The sequence below is a fragment of the Panthera tigris genome, chromosome E1 (genome assembly GCF_018350195.1).
Source record: "Panthera tigris isolate Pti1 chromosome E1, P.tigris_Pti1_mat1.1, whole genome shotgun sequence".
Taxonomy (NCBI): domain Eukaryota; kingdom Metazoa; phylum Chordata; class Mammalia; order Carnivora; family Felidae; genus Panthera; species Panthera tigris.
Window position 1 is genome coordinate 13,680,838 of NC_056673.1, and position 21,525 is coordinate 13,702,362.

Genomic DNA, 21,525 nt, shown 5'->3' on the forward strand with positions numbered 1-21,525 from the left:
CCCCCCCACTCATTCTCTCTCTCTCTCTTTTTCTCTCTCAAAATAAGTATATAAATTTAAAAATAAATAAATAAGTAAAAATATTAAGATGTATTATAAATCTAAAATATTTTTGGTTGTTCTTATATTCTCCTAGAGTGCCTTAAACTCATGATAAAATAGTTTTTAAAATCTATAAATTAAGAATTACATCTTTACCTTTAATATTCTCATTCAGGAACATGGTATTCTTTTTATTTGTTAAAGTTTTATGTTTCTCAGTTGATTTTTGCAATTTTCTTCATAAGGATTAATAGTATATGCAGTGTATATCATTATGTAATATGTGATTATGGACTTAAAAAAAAGAATAGTTGTTAAGAGAGTACCTTTCCAGAGTCCTCATCACAAGGAGAAAGTTTTTCCTTGCTTTCTTCTTGGTTTTTGTTATATCTCTGTAAGAAGATGTTAGCTGAACCTATTGTAGAGATTTTACAATATATGTAAATCCTACCATCATGCTGTATGCTTTAAACTTACACAGTAATTGGGGCGCCTGGGTGGCTTGGTCGGTTAAGCTTCTGACTTCAGCTCAGGTCATGATCTCATGGTCCGTGAGTTCGAGCCCCGCGTCGGGCTCTGTGCTGACAGCTCAGAGCCTGGAGCCTGTTTCAGATTCTGTGTCTCCCTCTCTCTGACCTTCCCCTGTTCATGCTCTGTCTCTCTGTCTCAAAAATAAATAAACGTTAAATAAATAAATAAATAAATAAAATAAAAATAAAAAAAACTTACACAGTAATGTATATCAATTAATTCTCAATAAGACTGGAAAAAATTTTAATAATTAAAAATTGAATTTTTAAAAAATTGAAAAGACTAGACAGATATAAAGTGAGATATTAAAGGGTTATCTCAGCTCAAACAAAAATGAAAGTGGACGCATTACTACCAATTTTATAGAGATAAAAAAAAGGATAGTAAGAGAGGATTATGAACAATTATATGCACAAATTTCTAGAAACACATAACCTGCTAAGACTAGATTATGAAGAAACAAACAATCTAAATAGACCTATAACAAGTAAGGGCATTAAATCGTAGTGAAAAATTTTCCAACAAAGAAAACCCGTGGACCTGAGGGCTTCACTGGTGAATTTTAACAAACATTTAAAGAAGAACTAATACCAATCATTCTCAAACTTTTCCAAAAATATGAAGAGGAGAGGAATTTCCTGACATTCTGTGAGAATACCAAAACAACCAAAGACACTACAAGAAAAAAAAAGAAAACTTCATACCAATATCCCTTATGAACAATGATCTAAAAATCCTCAACAAAACAGTAGCAAACAGAGTTCTGCAGCATATTAAAAGGTTTAGACACGATGACCAAGTGGAATTTACTCCTAAAATGCCAGGATCATTCCACACAGAAAAATTGATCTCCCTCTCTCCCACACCCCCAGGCCCTGATAAACCATCCTCTACTCTCTGTCACTATGACTGTGACTTTCCTGTAATACACATAGAAATGAGATCATTCACTATTTGTCTCTATGTCTGGCTAATTTCACTGAGATCCCTTAGGTTCACTATTGTTATGTAAATGGAAGAATTGGCTTCTTTCTTGTGACTGAATAATATTCCATTAAATGCAGTGTATATGTGTGTGTGTGTGTGTGTGTGTGTGTTATATATATATATATATATATATATATATATATATATATATATATCACAGTCTTTGCAGCACCCAACAGGATGTTCTAATTGATGCCAGGAGCCCATATGCCAACAAAGTGTCTAGAAGAGGTCAGCTCAGAGCTTGAACCCTGGAGACACATTCTCTAAGAAACCCTCTTGCCCATATCCTTCTAGAAAAGAACTCTGGGAAAGATTACTCTTGAGAACCACTGTCTCCTCAGGGCACAGCCATAGGAGTGTGTAATGAGTCTCAACAATTACTCTGACTACGGCCAGGATGAAGACCTGAGGGAGTCACGTTTCAAGAGATGTTATAACCTGGTAAAGAATTCCTAATTTTCTCTATTCTATGACCACCTTGCTTCCTGAGGAGGAAGCTAGAGTTCCCGTCTTCATGGCCCATCTAGAACAGTCATTCCTTCTGCTCTATCATTAGGAAACTCGAGGCTCTTTTGTCCAAACCATCCAAGTCCTAGCTCCTTCACCTCAAGTGCAGAGGACCAGAGACCCACTCTTCAGGCCTACTACTGACCCTTTCTGCAGCATGCCTGCCTCCCCAGGGAGGAATGTTCACAAGTGCTTCAGCAGCTGGCTGTGAACTTCCCACTCGTGGAAGAGGAGTGAAGGCCACAGGACCAAAACCCCTTTGACAGCATCTGAGCTGACTCCTCAATAGGAGGTGTGAATGTTGTGGAAAAGGGTCTTTATGACAGTGACAAATCAAGGATAGCCAGCAACTGCACTACCTGCATTAGCTCCTTTGAGCCTCACATAACCTCCAAAGGTAAGGTATTTTTGTCATTTTATCAGGTGAAAAATGGTGAATTGAATTGCCTAAAGTCACACAGAGATGTAGTAGCAAAATTAGGACTCAAACCTTGGCTCCAGAACCCAAGTTCTCAAGATCAGATGGCTAAAAAAAGCAAAGAGAAAAACGGCGACCCTTTCTCTCTGATAATTCTCCTTGGGCTTAGTCCAAGAAAACAGGATGAGGAAGGGGCATTTGTTTGGTTATATTAGTTCTGCACTCTCTCCATCTCCTGAATTTATAGTGTGTATGTGCATTCATCATCATCAAGAAAAGCTACAAACCCTCCTTTTACTCCCACATACAATGGTGCATACTCATTGGCCCCTTCAGGAAATTATGTTATTTCATTGGCAAAGTAGCAAAGAGTTGAACTTTGAGAAGTCTCAAAGCACTTAGAGGATGTCCAGTTAGCACGTTTGCTGCTTCCAATGACCAGGGAAAGCATTTGGCCTCTTCTGTGCCTTCTAGACTCTCTTCACACCATTTTACTCATGTTACAGGCATTTCAGAGCACAAACACTTTCCAGAAAGGTGGTTTTAGTGACCCAACACTGCCCTCAACTCTGAGTTACTTCCTGTGAACTCAAGGCTCTTATTCTGCTTCTAGCATTCATGCTTTTGTACCTCCTAGCTCCTCGCCCTGGGGCCAAAAGTTTCTGTTACCTTTTTCTCCAAGGATTTTGCAGAAATCATTCTGCATTCTCTCCATGATGACACCCTGACATCCAGTTCTGAGTATCTCTATCCTCAGTCCCTGTGCTCAGAAACTTCTCTGCTCTAGTTCCCTGTTTCTCCAGTTCTCCCATTGATTATACCAACCACTTCTCTTCTGGTGTTACTTGCTCTTATGTTTTTTAGTTCTTTTTCATTTTATTACGTTGTGGTTTTCCTTGTAGCAGATTATCATTCAAAATGTTGTCTTATCATTTAATGTATATATTCGAATACTTATGTTTATATTAAACGAAAGTTTGCATTTCTCCAGGATCAGAAACAGTGCGATTCACATCCACTATACTAATTCTTAGTATCTAATGAATAAATTAGAAATTCCTTGCATTGGTTAGAATGCTCCACAATATAAACCCGAACTTCTTTCTGTATTGAACACTCCCTGTCTTGTGCCTGTATTCTCAGCTCCTGACAAAAATGTGTAACATATCTCTTCCTAAACCATTTGTTCTTGAGTTTTTCTCCATGATAAGGAACTTCAAGTTCATCAGTTGGATGATGGGTAGTCAATGAGTGGTTTCAGAGACAGACACAATCACATTTGCATTTTATAAATATAATTTTGATTTCAGTAAGCAGATGTCTATATACACAAGCAGGATGAGCATCATAATGGCCCCTGGATTCCCTTTCCCAGTAGAAATAACTTCCATTTATTCTCAACCTCTTCACAAGGAACACATCCTATCTCCTACATTCACTGAAAAATGGATTTGAGCCACCCCACGCTATGGCCACCCTCTTGACCCAATTACCATCCAACATGCAAAAATTCATTTTAAATCAAAATTATTTATTATTGTTAAAACATCAGAATAATTAAGAATAACCTAACAAAAGTTCACCATCTGTATTTAGCATATGTAATAACTTGGTCTATATGCTACAAGGTTTTCTTAAAGCTTATTTATTTATTTTGAGAAAAAGAGAGAGAGAGAGAGAGAGAGAGAGAGAGAGAGAGAATCTCAAGCAGGCTCTCAGCACAGAACACAACACAGCTTGATCCCATGAACTGTGAGATCATGACCTGAGCCAAGACCAAGAGTCAGACGCTTAATGGACTGAGCCACCCAGGCACCCCTATGCTACAAAACTTTTAATGAAAAAAAGTATTACAGAAATAATTGAAACCTTTCTTTGTTCCCATCCAAAATTAATTTTTGTCCCTCTCACTGCAGAGGTAACTACAATTCTAGACTTGTTAGTATATTCCAATTAGGACTTATACTTTCACCATGTATTAAATTGCGCACATAATGTGTGATACAGAATATATCATTCAGTGACTTCCTTTTTTCCAGCCTATTTTTAAAAATTTGTCCAGGTGAATTCATTCACTTTTACTGAGGCACAGAATTTATTCATAAGAAAATTGCATAATTTTCTTATCTATTCCTCCATGGGTAGGCCATTTCCAAGTTTTCTATTGATACATCCTCATGGATGTCTTCAGGAACACAAATGCCAGACTTTTTCTAGGGTCTAATCTAGAAGTGGAATTGCTGAATCACATGTGTATGAATTCCAGCTTTCCTAGAGGTTGGCTAATTGTTCTCCAACGCCAATATTAACCTTCCCATTTCTTCCCAACACTTGAAGTTGTCATAGTTTTACACATCCCAAGATTAAAGATGTTAAATTGTCTTTTAATTCAGTTAAACATCTTTTATTTTCTTTCTTGGCCATACCAGCTTCCTCCTCTATGGCTGGCCTGTTCCAGCCTTTATGCCCACTACTTCTTACAGTATTTTTGGTCCTTTTCTTATCAGTGTATAGGAAACCTCTGTTATTCTGAATATTAATCCTTTCTTAATTATGTGTGCAGCAAATACCTGTTTGCAGTCCATGACTTGCCTTTCCCCCTTTCTTATAAATGTCTTTTTCATATAAATGCTTTAAATTTAAAATAGTCAGCTTGAATAAATTTTCTTATGTTTTATATGCTTTGTGCCTGGTTTTCAAAAATCAATTCTTGGGGCACCCAGGTGGCTCAATCGGTTGGGCATTTGACTTTGGCTCAGGTCGTGATCTCGCAGTCTGTGAGTTCAAGCCCTGCTTCGGGCTCTGTGCTGACAACTTAGAGCCTGGAGCTTGCTTCAGATTCTGTCTCCCTTTCTCTCTGCCCCTCCCCAGCTCGCACTCTGTTTCTCTCTCAAAAATAAAAGAAAAACATAAAAAAATAAAATAAAAATAAAAAACCAATTATTTTCCCCCAATCATAAACATATTTTCCTCTAAATATTTTTCCAGCTCTATTGAGATATGATTGACATACTACATTGTGTAAGTTTGAGCATAGCATGTTGATTTGATATGTTTACATATTCCTCTAAATACTTTGAAGTTTAGCTTTTTACAATTAATCTTTAGGAATTATTTTCAGTACTGTCTTCATTATATGGGTATCCCCATATACAAAATGGTCAGTCCATCCTTTCTCTGCCCATTTCTAAATCAACCTATGTTATATCCTAACTCCTAATAAACACTTGTCCTATGTCTGGACTCTCTAGTCTGGCACATAGGTCTATGTTTCATTCCCTACACCAATACTACTCTTTGAATTATAATAGTAAATCATTTGATGACTGATATGGTAATTAATACCTTCTTATTCTATATACTCAAATTATATTTGCTCTTCATGCTTCCTTATTTTTCTGCATGCTAAATTCAAGTTTAATAGAAATCTGTGGTATTTTGATTAGGATTGCATCCTATTCATAGATTAATCAGAGGAGAACTGACATGTTTCTCATAGTTAAGTCTTGCCATTAACATTGCTTATCTTTCCATTTTCTTTAGGTATTCCTTTTTTGTTCTTCATAGTATTATAACTTTTTTCACTAGTTGGACTTCTTTTTTAGGATTATCTAGATTCCTTAATATTTTCTATTGCTGATTGTGAATGAGGAGTCTTTTTTAAAATTATAAATTTAATTTATTACTATTTAAAAATAAGTAGAGGCGCCTGGGTGTCTCAGTCGGTTGAGCATCTGACTTTGGCTCACATCACAATCTCATAGTTCATGGGTTTGAGCCCCGCGTTGGGCTCTGTGCAGACAGCTCAGAGCCTGGAGCCTGCTTCAGGTTCTGTGTCTCCCACTCTCTGTGTCTCTGCTCCTACCCTGCTCACATTCTGTCTCTCTCTCTCAAAAATAAGCATTTTTTTAATTACAAAAAAAATATGTATAGTATTGATTGTGTTTCATATTGGTTTATACCAAGCAAACTTGTCAATAACTCTAAAGGTTCCCTTGGGAATCCTTGATTGATCCAGAGATTCCCATGGGTTTTCTTTGCAGACAATCAAATATGACATCATTGTAGTGTTTTATGCACAGGACTCAAATTAGCTCTCTACATTATGTATATCTGTGACTGCATCTCCTGAACCAAAAGGGAATTAACACACCAGAATCCAGCCGTTGGGGCCTTATTTGTGGTTGGAAACCTGAAGGGGCTATAATAGTTTCAACTATGACTTATAACACTTGTTCTGAGTTTCCTTCTTATTTCTCATACCTAAGTATTCCCATTTATTCCCTTTAGATTTGGATATATACTTTTTTTTTTTTTTTTTAGTTTTAAAACTTATCTAGAATTTCTATGTGTTTTAACTGGAATGGGACTTGTCAACATTAGCTTAATCCTCCATGTTGCCAAAAGCCCCACCTCTGAAACATTATAGGCCACATGAAATACCATAGTCTCTTAGCCCTTTAGCTTCATTGAAACCTCTGAACCCTTGTATATTATGTGTGAAGGTAGGGAAAGGCATTTCAAAAGAGAAAACCAACAAAGACTTTTTTAAGTACATCATATTTGGGGAACAATTAATGAGAACAGCTTTCCCTGTACCTAGCATATAATTCACACAGGCACTATAGGAGACATTAATAATTAGTGGTTAAATTAAATATAGATTGAATTGGGTCACCTGGGTGGCTCAGTTGGTTGCCTGACTCTTGATTTCAGCTCAGGTCATAACTTCACAGTTCGTGGGATCAAGCCCCACATCAGGCTCTGTGCTATTAGCACAGAGCCTGCTTGGGATTCTCTCTCTCCTTCTCTCTCTGCCCCTACCTCCCCTCATGCTTGCTCTCACTCTCTCTCTCTCTCAAAATAAATAAATAAACTTTTAAAAAGATTGATTGATTGATTGATTGACTTAGTTCATTAATGGAGTAGAGTGCTCTTTAGAAAATTTAGTGATTTATTTAGGATACCTTGAACCACAATAACAAAGAGATCACAAAACATATAATGGTTTCAATGGAATAAAGAGAAATAAACTTTTCTCTCCTACATAATAGTTCCTGTATGTTTCCTTGGTTCTCCACTGAATGTGGAGGACTAAGAACACAGGTTCATCCCACCGTGTGATGCCACCAACCCATTCAGCCTACTGGCCATTTCCATCTAGTTGGAGGAAGTCCAGAACTGGAATGCATGGATTGTGATGCAATGGTTAAAATTCAGTCACATGAACACACCTCAGTTCAAGGGAGAGTGGGAAATATAGTTTAATTGTGTGTCCATGAAGATGTGAACAACAAGGATTTGAACAAGAAACTAGTAGTCTCTGCCATCATCAGTATGCCTCAGTGCAAGCAACTCAAAGAACAGAGAATCTGTACTCAAGTAATTAAGACAGCATTACAAAGTTTCAGGTAGAAAATGATGACGATCTCTGCTGAAGCACTGAAAGTATAAGTAGAAAAATTGAGTTATGTAAGAATTATTTTAAATGAAAAATCAGCAAGATGTAGAAGTGAGAGATAAACCGAGTGAGTGTGCTTCTGAATCTCCCATATGTGAGGAACTCCAAAAATAAACCTTGATTTAACCCAACAAATATTGAGTGCACACAGTGAACAAATTTCTATAATGACCTCTCTAGGGTTATTAACATAAGCAAAGTATGATTTTCCTCCTCAAATAAGCTTGCAAACCACTTAGGTTGTAATGTGCAGAGTATAGTGTTTGGACACACATGTTTGCAGGATAGCTGAGTGTAGAAATATGGGAAAGAGAGATCAAGCCTACAGGTATGGGTCTGACAGTTTACTTACTAAGCAGTAGTTGAAATGAGTATGGAGTTGGATGGCTCGACAAAAGAAATAATAAAGGAAAAGAAGAGAAAAGCTTTGTGATTATCGATATTAGAGAATTTTCTAAAGAGATACATTCTTTCAAAGGAGGGGATGAAATTCTTCTCTGAAAATGGACAGTTGGGGAGAAAACTCACTAGGCTTGTTATTTCTAGGAGTGAAACCCCGTGATCCTGGTGATTTACAATCATCCAATGTCAGCATAGACACCTGCTACTTCCTGGGCTCTAGGATCACTATTAGTTTGGCCATTGGAACAATTCCTAATTTCATGGCTGGTCCTTGTAATAACACAAAGATTCCAAAATGCTTTCCTTCCTTTGTCATGTGTAATTTAAAAAAAAAAATGCATGTGATTTTTGGCTTTTCCATTACATAAAGTCCCTGAGAGTGGACTATGTCTTACATGTTGAAGAAGTGGATTTAAAAGTGTATTTTGCACATATTTGTGTTTTTCCATAAGCTTAGCAAAGTATCTAGCACATACAATATAAAAAGTTTTTGTGAATTGATTAAATCCTAGGTGTTTGAGTGATGGTTCTGGGATAGAGGAGTATTGGTATCTTTGATTCACACAGTTCTCACTTCTTAAACATGAGTGTCAAGGGCTAAATGTTGATCGGTACCACTGAACAAAAAGGATATTTTCCCACAAATGTGGGCTGTCTCTGGGTTTAGTAAACTCATCCTTAAGATTACTGGTCACTTAATAAAAACTGGTGGGTAAGAAAGATCAATACATTCGTGGCAACTCCAAAATAATTCTGAATTCCTCTCCCTCTTTCTTAACAAAGGAGCCATGAGGGAAAACAACCAATCCTCTACCCTGGAATTCATCCTCCTGGGAGTTACTGGTCAGCAGGAACAGGAAGACTTCTTCTTCATCCTCTTCCTATTCATTTACCCCATCACATTGATTGGAAACCTGTTCATCATCTTGGCCATTCACTCTGACATTCACCTTCACATCCCCATGTACTTTTTCCTTGCCAACCTCTCCTTTGTTGACATCTTATTCTCCTCTGTAACCATCCCCAAGATGCTAGCCAACCATCTCTTGCACAGCAAAGCCATCTCCTTTGGAGGATGCCTAGCACAGTTGTATTTTATGATTGCCTTAGGTAACACAGATAGCTATATCCTGGCTGCGATGGCATATGATCGTGCCGTGGCCATCAGCCGCCCACTTCATTACACAACAATTATGAGCCCACGGACTTGTGTCTTGCTAGTTGTTGTGTCGTGGGTGGTTGGAAATGTCAATGCCTTCCCGCACACTCTGCTCACATCCAGTCTGTCCTTCTGTGGCAATAAAGAAGTAGCCAACTTCTACTGTGACACTATCCCTTTGCTCAAGCTCGCCTGTTCTGACATCCGTTTTAATGTGAAGGTGATGTACCTAGGGGCTGGTGTTTTCTCTGTACCCTTACTATTCATCATCATCTCTTATATTCAGGTCTTTTCCACAGTCCTGAGGGTTCCATCCACCAAGGGTGTGCTCAAAGCCTTCTCTACCTGTGGTTCCCACCTCACTGTTGTTACTCTATATTATGGGACAGTCATGGGCATGTATTTCCGCCCTCTGTCTAGTTACAGCCTAAAGGATGCAGTGGTAACTGTTATGTACATGACAGTGATCCCAATGTTAAATCCTTTCATTTATAGCCTGAGAAATCAGGACATGAAGGCTGCCCTGGGGAAACTCTTCAGAAAAAGACTCTCCTCATAACCAATGTGAAGTCATATTGGACAGTCAATTAGAGTCACCAATTAGGTGCATTTGGAAATCTAGCTCCAATGTCTTACTCCACCAAGAAGCCACCTTTGTCCTTCCCACGTGGAAATTCCTCTTCTCTGAAATCTTATGATATATCTTATAAAATCATCACTTTGTACACATTATTGTCCTTTTAGCAGCACGGGAATATATGGGTCATGTCCTAGATAAGCTACAATGATCAGAGTAAAATTGAGAAAGTCTGAAGCTCTGCTTCTATAGGAACATGAACATGGACATGAACATATTAGGAATGATACTATCTGCCCCACCATGGTCACAGGGTGTGAGGATCACAATAGTCCATGATTTAAAAGCTATAAATCACTGGGGCACCTGGGTAGTTCCGTTGGTTAAGCATCCAACTTCCGCTCAGGTCATGGTCTCATGGTTTGTGGGCTTGAGTCCCCCATCAGGGTCTCTGCCGTCAGCACAGGGCCCGCTTCCGATCCTCTGACCCACTCTCTCTCTGTCCCTCCCCTACTGGTTTCTCTCTCTCTCTCTCTCTCTCTCTCTCTCTCTCAAAATAAATTAATAAACTTAAAAAAAGTTTATAAATCACTATTCAAATGTCAGGTTTTTTTTTTTTTACTATTATGCTAATTGCCCCTACTATGCTTGTAAGCCTCTGAGGGAAAGAACGGTCTTAAAATACCACTGTACCTCTTTCACAGTCTTGTTCATATAAAGCATATACTGATTATACAAAGCTTATAATGATTCTTGGTGGAAAGTGAGATGAACAAATGAAAATATTGCTGTCAGAATTATAATCTGATAATAGAAATAATCAGACTAGACATTATTTACCCATCTGGTAAAATCTTTAAAGGAAATGACCTGGGTAGATGTTTTTTTGTTCTTATTGTGTTATTGATTAAACTAGACTGTGTCTAAAGAGCGTAAGATTTTTCCTAAAATCATGGCAAAATGACACTCATTGAGTTCTTGTTTTTAACATAAAAAAATTCTGATTTAATTAATTATAGTATGAAATAAAGTTACATAAAATTGTTCATCACTATTAATAATCAGGGTGCCAAATAAATGAAGAAAAAAGAGCAATATCAAAATATGTGACTTTTTTCTCCAGTATGGCCCAGGGAAGATGAGACTTTGATTCTGGATGATCAGCCCTGATATGTGTAGGTGATAGTTCCTAAACAGAGACAGTTAATCCAACAGGTCCTAAATAACCAATAAGGAACTCCCCTACTTATGATTTGATCCTGTTCATGAGGAAATTATAAATTTTTTTCAAAATATTAATAATTTATAAATGATTGTCCTTAAATATCATATTTCCAAACAGGATAACATTTTGAAGAGGTGAAATGAGTGTATCTTAGAACAGTGTGCAAGTTGTTTTATGATCTACTATTTTTAACTGCCAGTAAAAATACAAAATTATTGTTTTCTATAGATAATTCACATTGTCAGCTATTTGTCCATGTTGGAAGAATTTGGATGTCGGAAGATGATGTTATTCACCGTTTAATGCTCTCTGGGTCTCTAAAACACCAAGGGTTAGAACTATCCTAATTATCTTCTTTTCAACCAAAAAGATTTTGATTACAAATGCATATGAATCTGTGTGAATGGCCGACCAAATCACAGAGGAAATGGAGGTATTTCATGTAGGGCATCTCAAGGTTGGCCAAGGAAAATGTTATACAAATTTGCTGTCCTGTTGTACAAATTTATTGTCTCTACCCATGAGAATGTGAAGATTTGGGATCTGTTTTGTTCACTGTCGTATATTCAGAACTTAGACAGTGCTGGCATAATTACTTAATAAATTTGTGTGAAATGAATAAATGAACCCAGCAATCTTATTTTTAAACAATGACTGCAACAAGGTTAATTTTGTTGTTATAGGTAAGCTCAAATAGCGTGAGGTGTTTCAAATATTTCCCCTACTGAAATATTAAGTGCCAAAGAGGAGAGTATAAAAAAGGCCTAAGAATGTAGGTTCTTAGGAGAACTCCATACCATTTAGCTGCTCTATATCAGTCTCATGTTATTCCTCTGTTTAACTTGGACAAGGGAAGTTAATGTCTTCTACTGAATCCTACAGTAATCATAAGAATCTATGTGTATGATTATTATACAAATAAAAATTATTGTACCTGTATGTCAAGTCATTGTTTCAGCTGTTTCCCTTTGATCCTGTCAAACATGCTGTCCTAGAATAATTTTAACACTATAATTTAAATTTCTTCGTGTACCAATGTTCGGGTACATGTACAATGGATCAATTGACTACGTCTGGAAAAGACTACAGTCTATGGCTGGTATGTCAGCTTGGGTCAGTTCAGGCCTATTCAGAAAACACAAATCACATCTGATTTTTTTTAGTGTTTATTTTTGAGAGAGAGAGATAGAGAATGAGCAGGAGGGAGGGGCAGAGAGAGAGAGGGAGATAGAAGATATGAAGCAGGCTCTGCACTGACAGCAGAGAGCTCAGTGCAAGGCTCAAACTCACGGATCATGAGATACGACCTGAGCTGAAGTCAGACACCTAATTGACTGAGCCACCAATATGGCCCATATATGGTACTTTTAAATTTTTCTTTTATGTTTATTTATTTTTGAGAGAGACAGAGTGTGAGCAGGGAAGGGGAAAGAGGGAGAGAGATACAGAATCTGAAGCAGGCTTCAGGCTCTGAGCTGTCAGCACAGAGCCTGACATGGGGCTCAAACCCAGGAACCATGAGATCATGACCTGAGCCGAAGGTGGATGCCTAACCAACTGAGCCACCCAGGCGTTTCCCACCCCCCCACCCCCACAATCTGGTATTTTTAAACCCAGAAGATTTAATACAGGGAAGTAGATATATAGGTGTGTCCTGAAAAAGACTGTAGGAGAAAGAGATGGATGTGAAGGTAGCCCAGAGATTAACCACAAGAATAAATCACTTCCCCTAGGTACAAAAGGGAAAGGTGATGTTACCAGAACCTAGGAACTCAGAAGAGGGATGACCACATGTCTGAGGGATGACCTCAGAAGCTCACATCTCTGAGGGGAGCTGCCAAACAGCTACCACTTGGTCTTCACCTGCTGAGATGACCCAGACTTTCATTCCTGAGGGGTCTCAGTCCACAATAGTACTGCCTTTATTATTATTATTATTATTATTTTATTATTTTGTTATTATTATGCTGTAATTCCTTTTAATCTCTATTATTTGGCATGGAAACACAAAAATCACCCCATACATAGTTCTAGACACGGTCCTCCTTGCCGCCCCCCCCCCCCCCATTGTGTGAAGGCAACAAAATGTCCTTAGTAATTGGCTTAGTCTCTCCAGCCAGCAGAGAAATTTCTTTTCCTGGATGGCTCACAGAGATATTTTACTGAATCTGAGCAACATAATAGTAATATTTAAAAATGTAAATCCCTTCCCTATATAGCCTCAGGATGGGGCTTGCCATTAGAAAAACCAAGAGATTACAGGATTGGGACTTCCAACCCTTCCCACAAGCCTCTGGGGAAGGAAGAGTTTGCTGGAGGTGAGCTCCACAAACACTCTCAAAGAACCAGTTTAGAAGACTTTCCAGGTTTGGGAAAGTTTCCATGGTCCTCAGTGGTAGCACATCCCACCTCCATGGGGTACTGCCCTCAGGACACAACTGGACCTCAACATATGTTCCTCTAAATGTGACTGCTAATTACTGTATCCTATATCCTATAAAGGATAGACCTAGATAAAAAAAAAAAAAAAGTAAATCCCTAAAATTATTGATAGTATTTTGTAAGGTTATAAATAACTAAACAAAAAAACTGTCTGGGAATAGATATATGCAATAAAAATGTATTAAGAAAAAAAAGGCAGAGAATTCTGGAAAGAGGGTGGAGTAGGGGTATCCTCATCTCACCTCGTCCCACAGATACACCTAGATAATAGCCACATCAAGGCAACCAACCCAGAAAATTACTTGAACACTGGCAAAACAGACTTTCCACAGTTCATCTTAGAGATGAGGATACATTAAGAAGGGTAGAAGGATGGAGATGGGGACAGGAACCAAACTCCCAGCAAGACTAACCACAAACAGGAAGGGCACCACAAACACAGAGAAGAGAGAAGAGCAGACATCAGAGACCCCAGACATGGAAGCTGCACTAGATAGATGAGTTCCCATAATATTTGGCTTTGAAAACTAGTAAAGTTTAACTTCCCAGAGTTTTTACAGTTAGTGGGGCTTAAAAAGGGGTACTTTAAAAATCAGCAGGCCTAGTTATGGGAGACCTGGAAGGTAATAGGAAACTGAGTCCCCACCCTTAAAGACCCAGCATAACAAACCACCACACCAAGATACAGCATAGAAGCAGTAGCTTGAAAACAGGTGGGGAATATGTGAGGGAAATTTATTTACTAATCTCAGAACATGCTGGAGGGGCAGAGACCTTTAGGAGACTTCTTCAAAAACAAAAGACCTGATAGGCATCATTTATTTCCCCTTTCCCCAGTCTAGAGATGCATACACTTGCAGGAACCAGTGCAAACACCCTTAACCTACCTTGGTAACACTCTGTGCCCTGCCCTTCTGTTCTGTAAATCTACCCAAACAAAAGCATGCCACTTGGCAAGCATCCTTCCAAAGTGGTTTCTACTGTGACACATCCTGCAAGCAGATCCAGGAGGGACAAGCAACAGTCCAAAATGACTTCTTCCCTGGGGAAAGGGGAAGAAAACCACACACACCAGTTTGCCTGAGCCGCAGCAGACGGAATGGGGTAAACACATGATCTGACTGTCAGCCCTGCCCACCAACAAAATCTTTTCAAGGGTCAGCACTGGAAGAGGGCCCTCCAGTTTGTGTTCACTGTAGCCCCAGCAAAAGGATTGGGGGCAGACATTTGATCTGACTGCAGACCCTGCTCACCAACTAAAGCCTCTTAAGGGACAACACAGGAAAAGAACCACACAGTTCAGTTTGCCTGCCACCCTGGCACATGCACTGAGGACAGGCATTTGGTATGACTGCTGACACTGCCCAACTATAAGCCCACAGAGGTCCCAAACTGGCCCCTTAACAGCACAGGAACAAAACCCTGCCCACAAGAGACAAAGTTGGCCATTGCAGCTGACTGGACTGAAGGCAACCCTGACTCAGCCACAATAGTAAGGTGAAAACAACCTACATAGGGGACACCCCTGAAGTGCCTGGTTCTGGTAAACAGGGAACATTGTGCTACAGACCACCACATGATCTATTCTTCAGAAGGCCACTATTTTCAAGATCAGTAGACATAGCTGACTTTTCTAATACTCAGAAACAAACACAGAGAGTTAGATGAAATGAGGAGAAAAAGGAATGGGTTCCAAATGAAAGAAGAGGACAAAACCACAGCAAAGAGCTAAATGAAACGGATATAAGCAATATGCTTGGTAACAAATTCAAAGGAATGGTCATAAAGGTATTTACTGGACATGAGAAAAGAGTGGAGGCTCTCAGTGAGACCATCAACAAAAAGATATAAAATATTTTAAAAAATGATCTATCAGAGATAAAAGGACTCAATAACTGAAGTTAAAATTTCACTGGAGGAAACCAAGAGCAGATTACAGAGGCAGAAAAAAGGATCAGTGAGCTGAAAGAATAATGGAAAGCAACCAACCTGAAGAGCAAAAAGAAAAAAGAATAATAGAATAAGGAGGACAGGTTAAGGGAACTCTGAAGTATCATCAAGCATAATACTATTTACATTACAGGGATCCCAGAAGGAAAAGGGGAGAATAAAATTTATTTTAAAAGTAATAACTGTAAACCTCCCTAATCTGGGGAAGAAAACAAACATCCAGATCCAGGAGGCACAGAGAGGCCCCAACAAAATCAACCAGAATATGCCAAGATACATAATAATAAATATGGCAAAAAGTAGTGATAGAATTTTAAAAGCAGCAAGAGAAAACAGTTGAATACAAGGGAAACCTCATAAAGCTATAAGCTGATTTCTCAGCAGAAAGCTTGCAGGCCAGAAGGAAATGGCATGATACATTTGAAGTGCCAAAAGGAAAAAAAACATGTAACCAAAAATACTCTACCCAGTAAGGCTATCATTCAGAATAGAAGGAGAGATAGTTTCCAAGGCAAATCAATGTTAAAGGCATTCCTCTCCACCAAATTAGTGTTAAAAGAAATGTTAAAGGGAATTCTTTGAATGATAAGGAAAGGCCATTTTCAACACTAAGAAAATTATGAAAGGAAAAATTTCACAGGTAAAACCAAACATAATGAAAGTATTAGACTGATCACTTATAAAACCAGTATGGAACAAAAATAAACTCAAAGTGGATCAAAGACCTAAATGTAAGACAAGAAACCATCAAAGTCCTAGAGGACAAAACAGGCAACAACATCTTTGACCTCGGATACAGCAACTTCTTACTAGACATGTCTCTGGAGGCAAGGGAAACAAAAACAAAGTGAACTATTGGGACCTCATAAAATCTACCCAGTGAAGGAAACAATGAACAAAACTAAAAGACAACAGACAGAATGTGCAAAGATACTTGCAAATGACATATCAGATAAAGGGTTAGTATCCAAAATCTATAAAGAATGTACCAAACTTGGGGCACTCGGGGGGCTTAGTTGTTTAAGCGTCTGACTTCAGCTCAGATCATGAGCTCATGGTTCATGAGCTCAAGCCGCACATTGGGCTCTGTGCTGACAGCTCAGACCTGGAGCCTGCTTCGGATTCTGTGTTTCCCTCGCTCTCTCTCTCTCTCTCTCTCTCTCTGCCCCTCTTCCACTCATGCTCTGTCTCTCAGTCTCTCAAAAATAGATGAATATATATATATATATATATTCTATATATATATATATATAGAGAGAGAGAGAGAGAGAGAGAGAGAGAGGAACTTATCAAACTCAACACCCCAAAAAAATTAACCCAGTGAAGAACTGGGCAGAAGAGATGAATAGACAACTTTCCAAAGAAGACATCTAGATGACTAACAGACACATGAAAAGATGCTCAATGTCACTCATCATCAAGGAAATAAAAATCAAAACCACGATGAGATACCATCTCACACCTGGCAGAATGACTACAATTGACAACTCAGGAAACAACAGATGTTGGTTAGGATGCAGAGATAGGGGAACCCTTGTGCACTGCTGGTGGGAATGCAAACTTGTGCAGCCCCTCTGGAAAACAGTATGGAAGTTCCTCAAAAATTTAAAAACAGAGCTACCCTACAACCCCACAATTGCATTACTAGGTATTTATCCTAAGGATACAATAATGCTGATTCAAAGGGGTACATGCATCCCAATGTTTATAGGAGGACTATCAACAAAAGACAAATTATGGAAGAAACCCAAATGTCCACCAAATGATGTATGCATAAAGGAGAGGACACACACACACACACACACACACACATTGAAATTTTATTCATCGATCAAAAAAGAATGAAATCTTGCCATTTGCAACAACGTGGATGGAAGTAGATATTTGGTTGGTTTGCAAATATCATATTACACTAAGTGAAATAAGTCAGTCAGAGAAATATATGATTTCACTCACATGTGGAATTTAAGAAACAAAACAGATAAGCATAGGGGATGGGAAGGAAAAAACATGATAAAAACACAGAGGAAGGTAAACCTTAAGAGACTCTTAAGTACAGAAAATGAACTGAGGTTTTCTACAAGGGTGTTGGGTGGGGTGATGGACTAAATGGATGATGGACATTAAGGAGGTCACTTGTTGGGATGAGCACTGAGTATTGTATGTAAGTGATGAATCATTAAATTCTATTCCTGAAACCATTATTACACTGTATGTTAACTAACTTGGATTTAAATAATTAAAAATAAATAAATTAAATTAAATTAAATTAAAATAAACATAAGAATGATCTCCCATCAATAGTCTAAATTTACAACCTAAGGAACTTAGAAAAAGAACACGCTAAAACCCAAAACTAGCAGAAGAAAGAAAATATAAAGATTAGAGAAAAATGAAATAGAGAATAGAAAAACAGTAGAGGAAATCATAAACCCAAAAGTTAGTTTTTCAAAACCATCAACAAAATTGACAAAAAATTATCTGGATAGAACTAAAGATAAAAAAGACTTAAATTACTAAAATCAGAAATTAAAGTGGGGACATTATTACCATTTCAATAGTTAAAAAAGGATAATAAGAGCATTATGAATGGTTATGTGCACAAATTCCTAGAAATGCACAACCTACCAAAACTAAATCATGAAGAAACAAACAATATGAATAGACCTATAACTAGTAAGGACATTAAATCAGTAATGAAAAATTTCCAACAAAGAAAATCCCTGGACCTACGGGCTTCACTGGTGAATTTTAACAAACATTTAAAGGGAACTAGTACCAATCCTTCTCAAACTTTTCCAAATATTGAAGAGGAGAGGAATTTCCTAACTCATTCTGTGAGGATATCAAAACAACCAAAGACACTACAAGAAAAAAAAAAAGAAAACTTCATACCAATATCCCTTATGAACAATGATCTAAAAATCCTCAACAAAACAGTAGCAAACAGAGTTCTGCAGCATATTAAAAGGTTTAGACACCATGGCCAAGTGGAATTTACTCCTAAAATGCCAGGATCATTCCACACAGAAAAATTGATCTCCCTCTCTCCCACACCCCCAGGCCCTGATAAACCATCCTCTACTCTCTGTTACTATGACTGTGACTTTCCTGTAATACACATAGAAGTGAGATCATTCACTATTTGTCTCTGTGTCTGGCTAATTTCACTGAGACCCCTTAGCTTCACTATTATTATGTAAATGGAAGAATTGGCTTCTTTCTTGTGACTGAATCATATTCCATTAAATGCACTATATATGTGTGTGTATGTATACGTATGTATACATATATATAATATATATAATAGTCTCATAAAATGAGACCGAAGATATCTTTTCAATACCCTGTTTCATTTCCTCTGGATATATACCCAGAAGTTAATGAAATTGCTGGATCATATGGTAGTTCCATTTTTAATTGCTTGTGGAATCTCCATACTGTTTTCTATAGTGGCTGCACCAATTTACATTCTCACCAACAGTCCATACAAGTTTCCATTTCTCTACACCTACACCCTTGCCAACTTTATTACCGCACATCTTCTTGATAATAGCCATTCCAACAGGTGTGAAGTGATATCTTATTGTGGTTTTCATTTCCATTTCCCTGGTGATTGATGACACTGATCATCTTTTCCTGTACCTGTTGGCCATTTGGGTGTCTTCTTGGAAAATGTCTATTTAGTTCTGCTGCCTATTTTTTCATTCAATTTGTTTGTATGTGTGTTTGTTTCATGAGTTCTTTAAATATTTTGGTTATAAACCCCCTATCAAATATATGGTTTGCAAATATCGTCTCCCTTTCCATAAGTTATTGTTTCACTTTGTTGACTATTTCTTTTACTCAGTTGTACCACAGTCTTTGCAGCACCCAACAGGATGTTCTAATTGGTGCCAGGAGCCCGTATGCCAACAAAGTGTTTAGAAGAGGTCAGCTCAGAGCTTGGACCCTGGAGACACATTCTCTAGGAAACTCTCTTGCCCATACTTCCTTCTAGAAAAGAACTCTGGGAAAGATTACTCTTGAGAACCACTGTCTCCTCAGGGCACAGCCATAGGAGTGTGTAATGAGTCTCAACAATTACTCTGACTACGGCCAGGATGAAGACCTGAGGGAGTCACGTTTCAAGAGATGTTATAACCTGGTAAAGAATTCCTAATTTTCTCTATTCTATGACCACCTTGCTTCCTGAGGAGGAAGCTAGAGTTCCCGTCTTCATGGCCCATCTAGAACAGTCATCCTTTCTGCTCTATCATTAGGAAACTCGAGGCTCTTTTGTCCAAACCATCCAAGTCCTAGCTCCTTCACCTCAAGTGCAGAGGACCAGAGACCCACTCTTCAGGCCTACTACTGACCCTTTCTGCAGCATGCCTGCCTCCCCAGGGAGGAATGTTCACAAGTGCTTCAGCAGCTGGCTGTGAACTTCCCACTCGTGGAAGAGGAGTGAAGGCCACAGGACCAAAACCCCTTTGACAGCATCTGAGCTGACTCCTCAATAGGAGGTGTGAATGTTGTGGAAAAGGGTCTTTATGACAGTGACAAATCAAGGATAGATAGCCAGCAACTGCATTATCTCCTTTGAGCCTCGCAAAACCTCCAAAGGTAAGTAGAATTATTTTTGTCACTTTATCAAATGAACAATGATGAATTGAATACTTAAGTTGACATAGAGTTGTAGTAGCAAAATTAGGACTCAAACCTTGGCTGCATATCCCAAGTTCTCAAGATCAGCATCAACTATGGCTAACTGTTACTATTACTATGACTTTCCTAAAATACACATAGAAGTGAGATTATTCACTGTCTCTGTGTTTGGCTTATTTCATGTAATGAGAAGAGAGAGAGATAGAATATAATATCTTCTTTATCCCTTCATCTCTTGGTGGACACTTATGTTGTTTCCATAGCTCAGTACGGTGAATAATGCTGCCATAAAAATGAGACTGAAGAAATCTTTTCAATACCCCTTTTCATTTCCTTTGGCTATACACCCAGAAGTGAGAAAAATAATAATAAAGGAAGGGAAGTGAAAAGCTTTGTGATTATGGATATTAGAGAGTTTTTCAAAGAGATATACCTTGTAAAAGGACATGGTGAAATTCTTCTCTGAAAATGAGGTGCTTGGGGAGGAAATTCACTAGGCTTGTTTTTGCTAGGACAAAAACCCAGTGATCCTGGTGATTTACAATAATCCAATGTCAGCATAGACACCTGTTACTTCCTGGGCTCTAGGATCTCTATTAGTTTGGTCATTGGAACAATTTCTAATTTCATGGCTGGCCCTTGTAATGACACATCTTTTGTACTGGAGTATTTTATCAAGATTTCTAAGTGCTTTCCATTCCTTGTAGTGTGAAATTTTAAAAATGTGCTATTTTTGGCTTTTCTATTACATTGTAAAGTTCCTGAGAGCACAGACTTTGTCTTACATGTCAAATAAGTGGACTAAAAAATTGTATTTTTCACATATTTGTGCTTTTTTCCATTAGTCTAGCAAAATATCCAGCACATACAGTGTAAAGGCATTTGTGAATTTATTGAATCCTAGGTGTTTGAGTGATGGTTCTGAGATGGGGGAGGATGGCCACTTTTGATTCACAGATTGTTCACTTCTTAGACATGAGTGTCAAGAGTTAATCGTTGATCAGTTTCACTAATCAACAAGGATATTTGCCCAAAATGTTGGCTATCTCTGGATTTAGTAAACACATCGTAGAGATTGATAGTCACTTGAATCAAAACTGATGGATAAGGAAGATCATTACATAAACTCCATTAATAATTCTGGATTCTTCTCCCCTTTCTTAATGAAGGAACC

At 38.1% G+C, this 21,525-nt stretch overlaps 1 protein-coding gene across 1 annotated transcript; it reads left to right on the plus strand.

Moving 5' to 3' along the window:
- The first annotated feature begins 9,139 nt into the window (after positions 1 to 9,139).
- Positions 9,140 to 10,069, plus strand: LOC102955952 (olfactory receptor 1A1-like). The gene has a single exon (XM_007076140.2). It carries the CDS (start codon positions 9,140 to 9,142, stop codon positions 10,067 to 10,069), a length of 930 nt encoding a protein of 309 aa, XP_007076202.1.
- Positions 10,070 to 21,525: the final 11,456 nt, after the last annotated feature.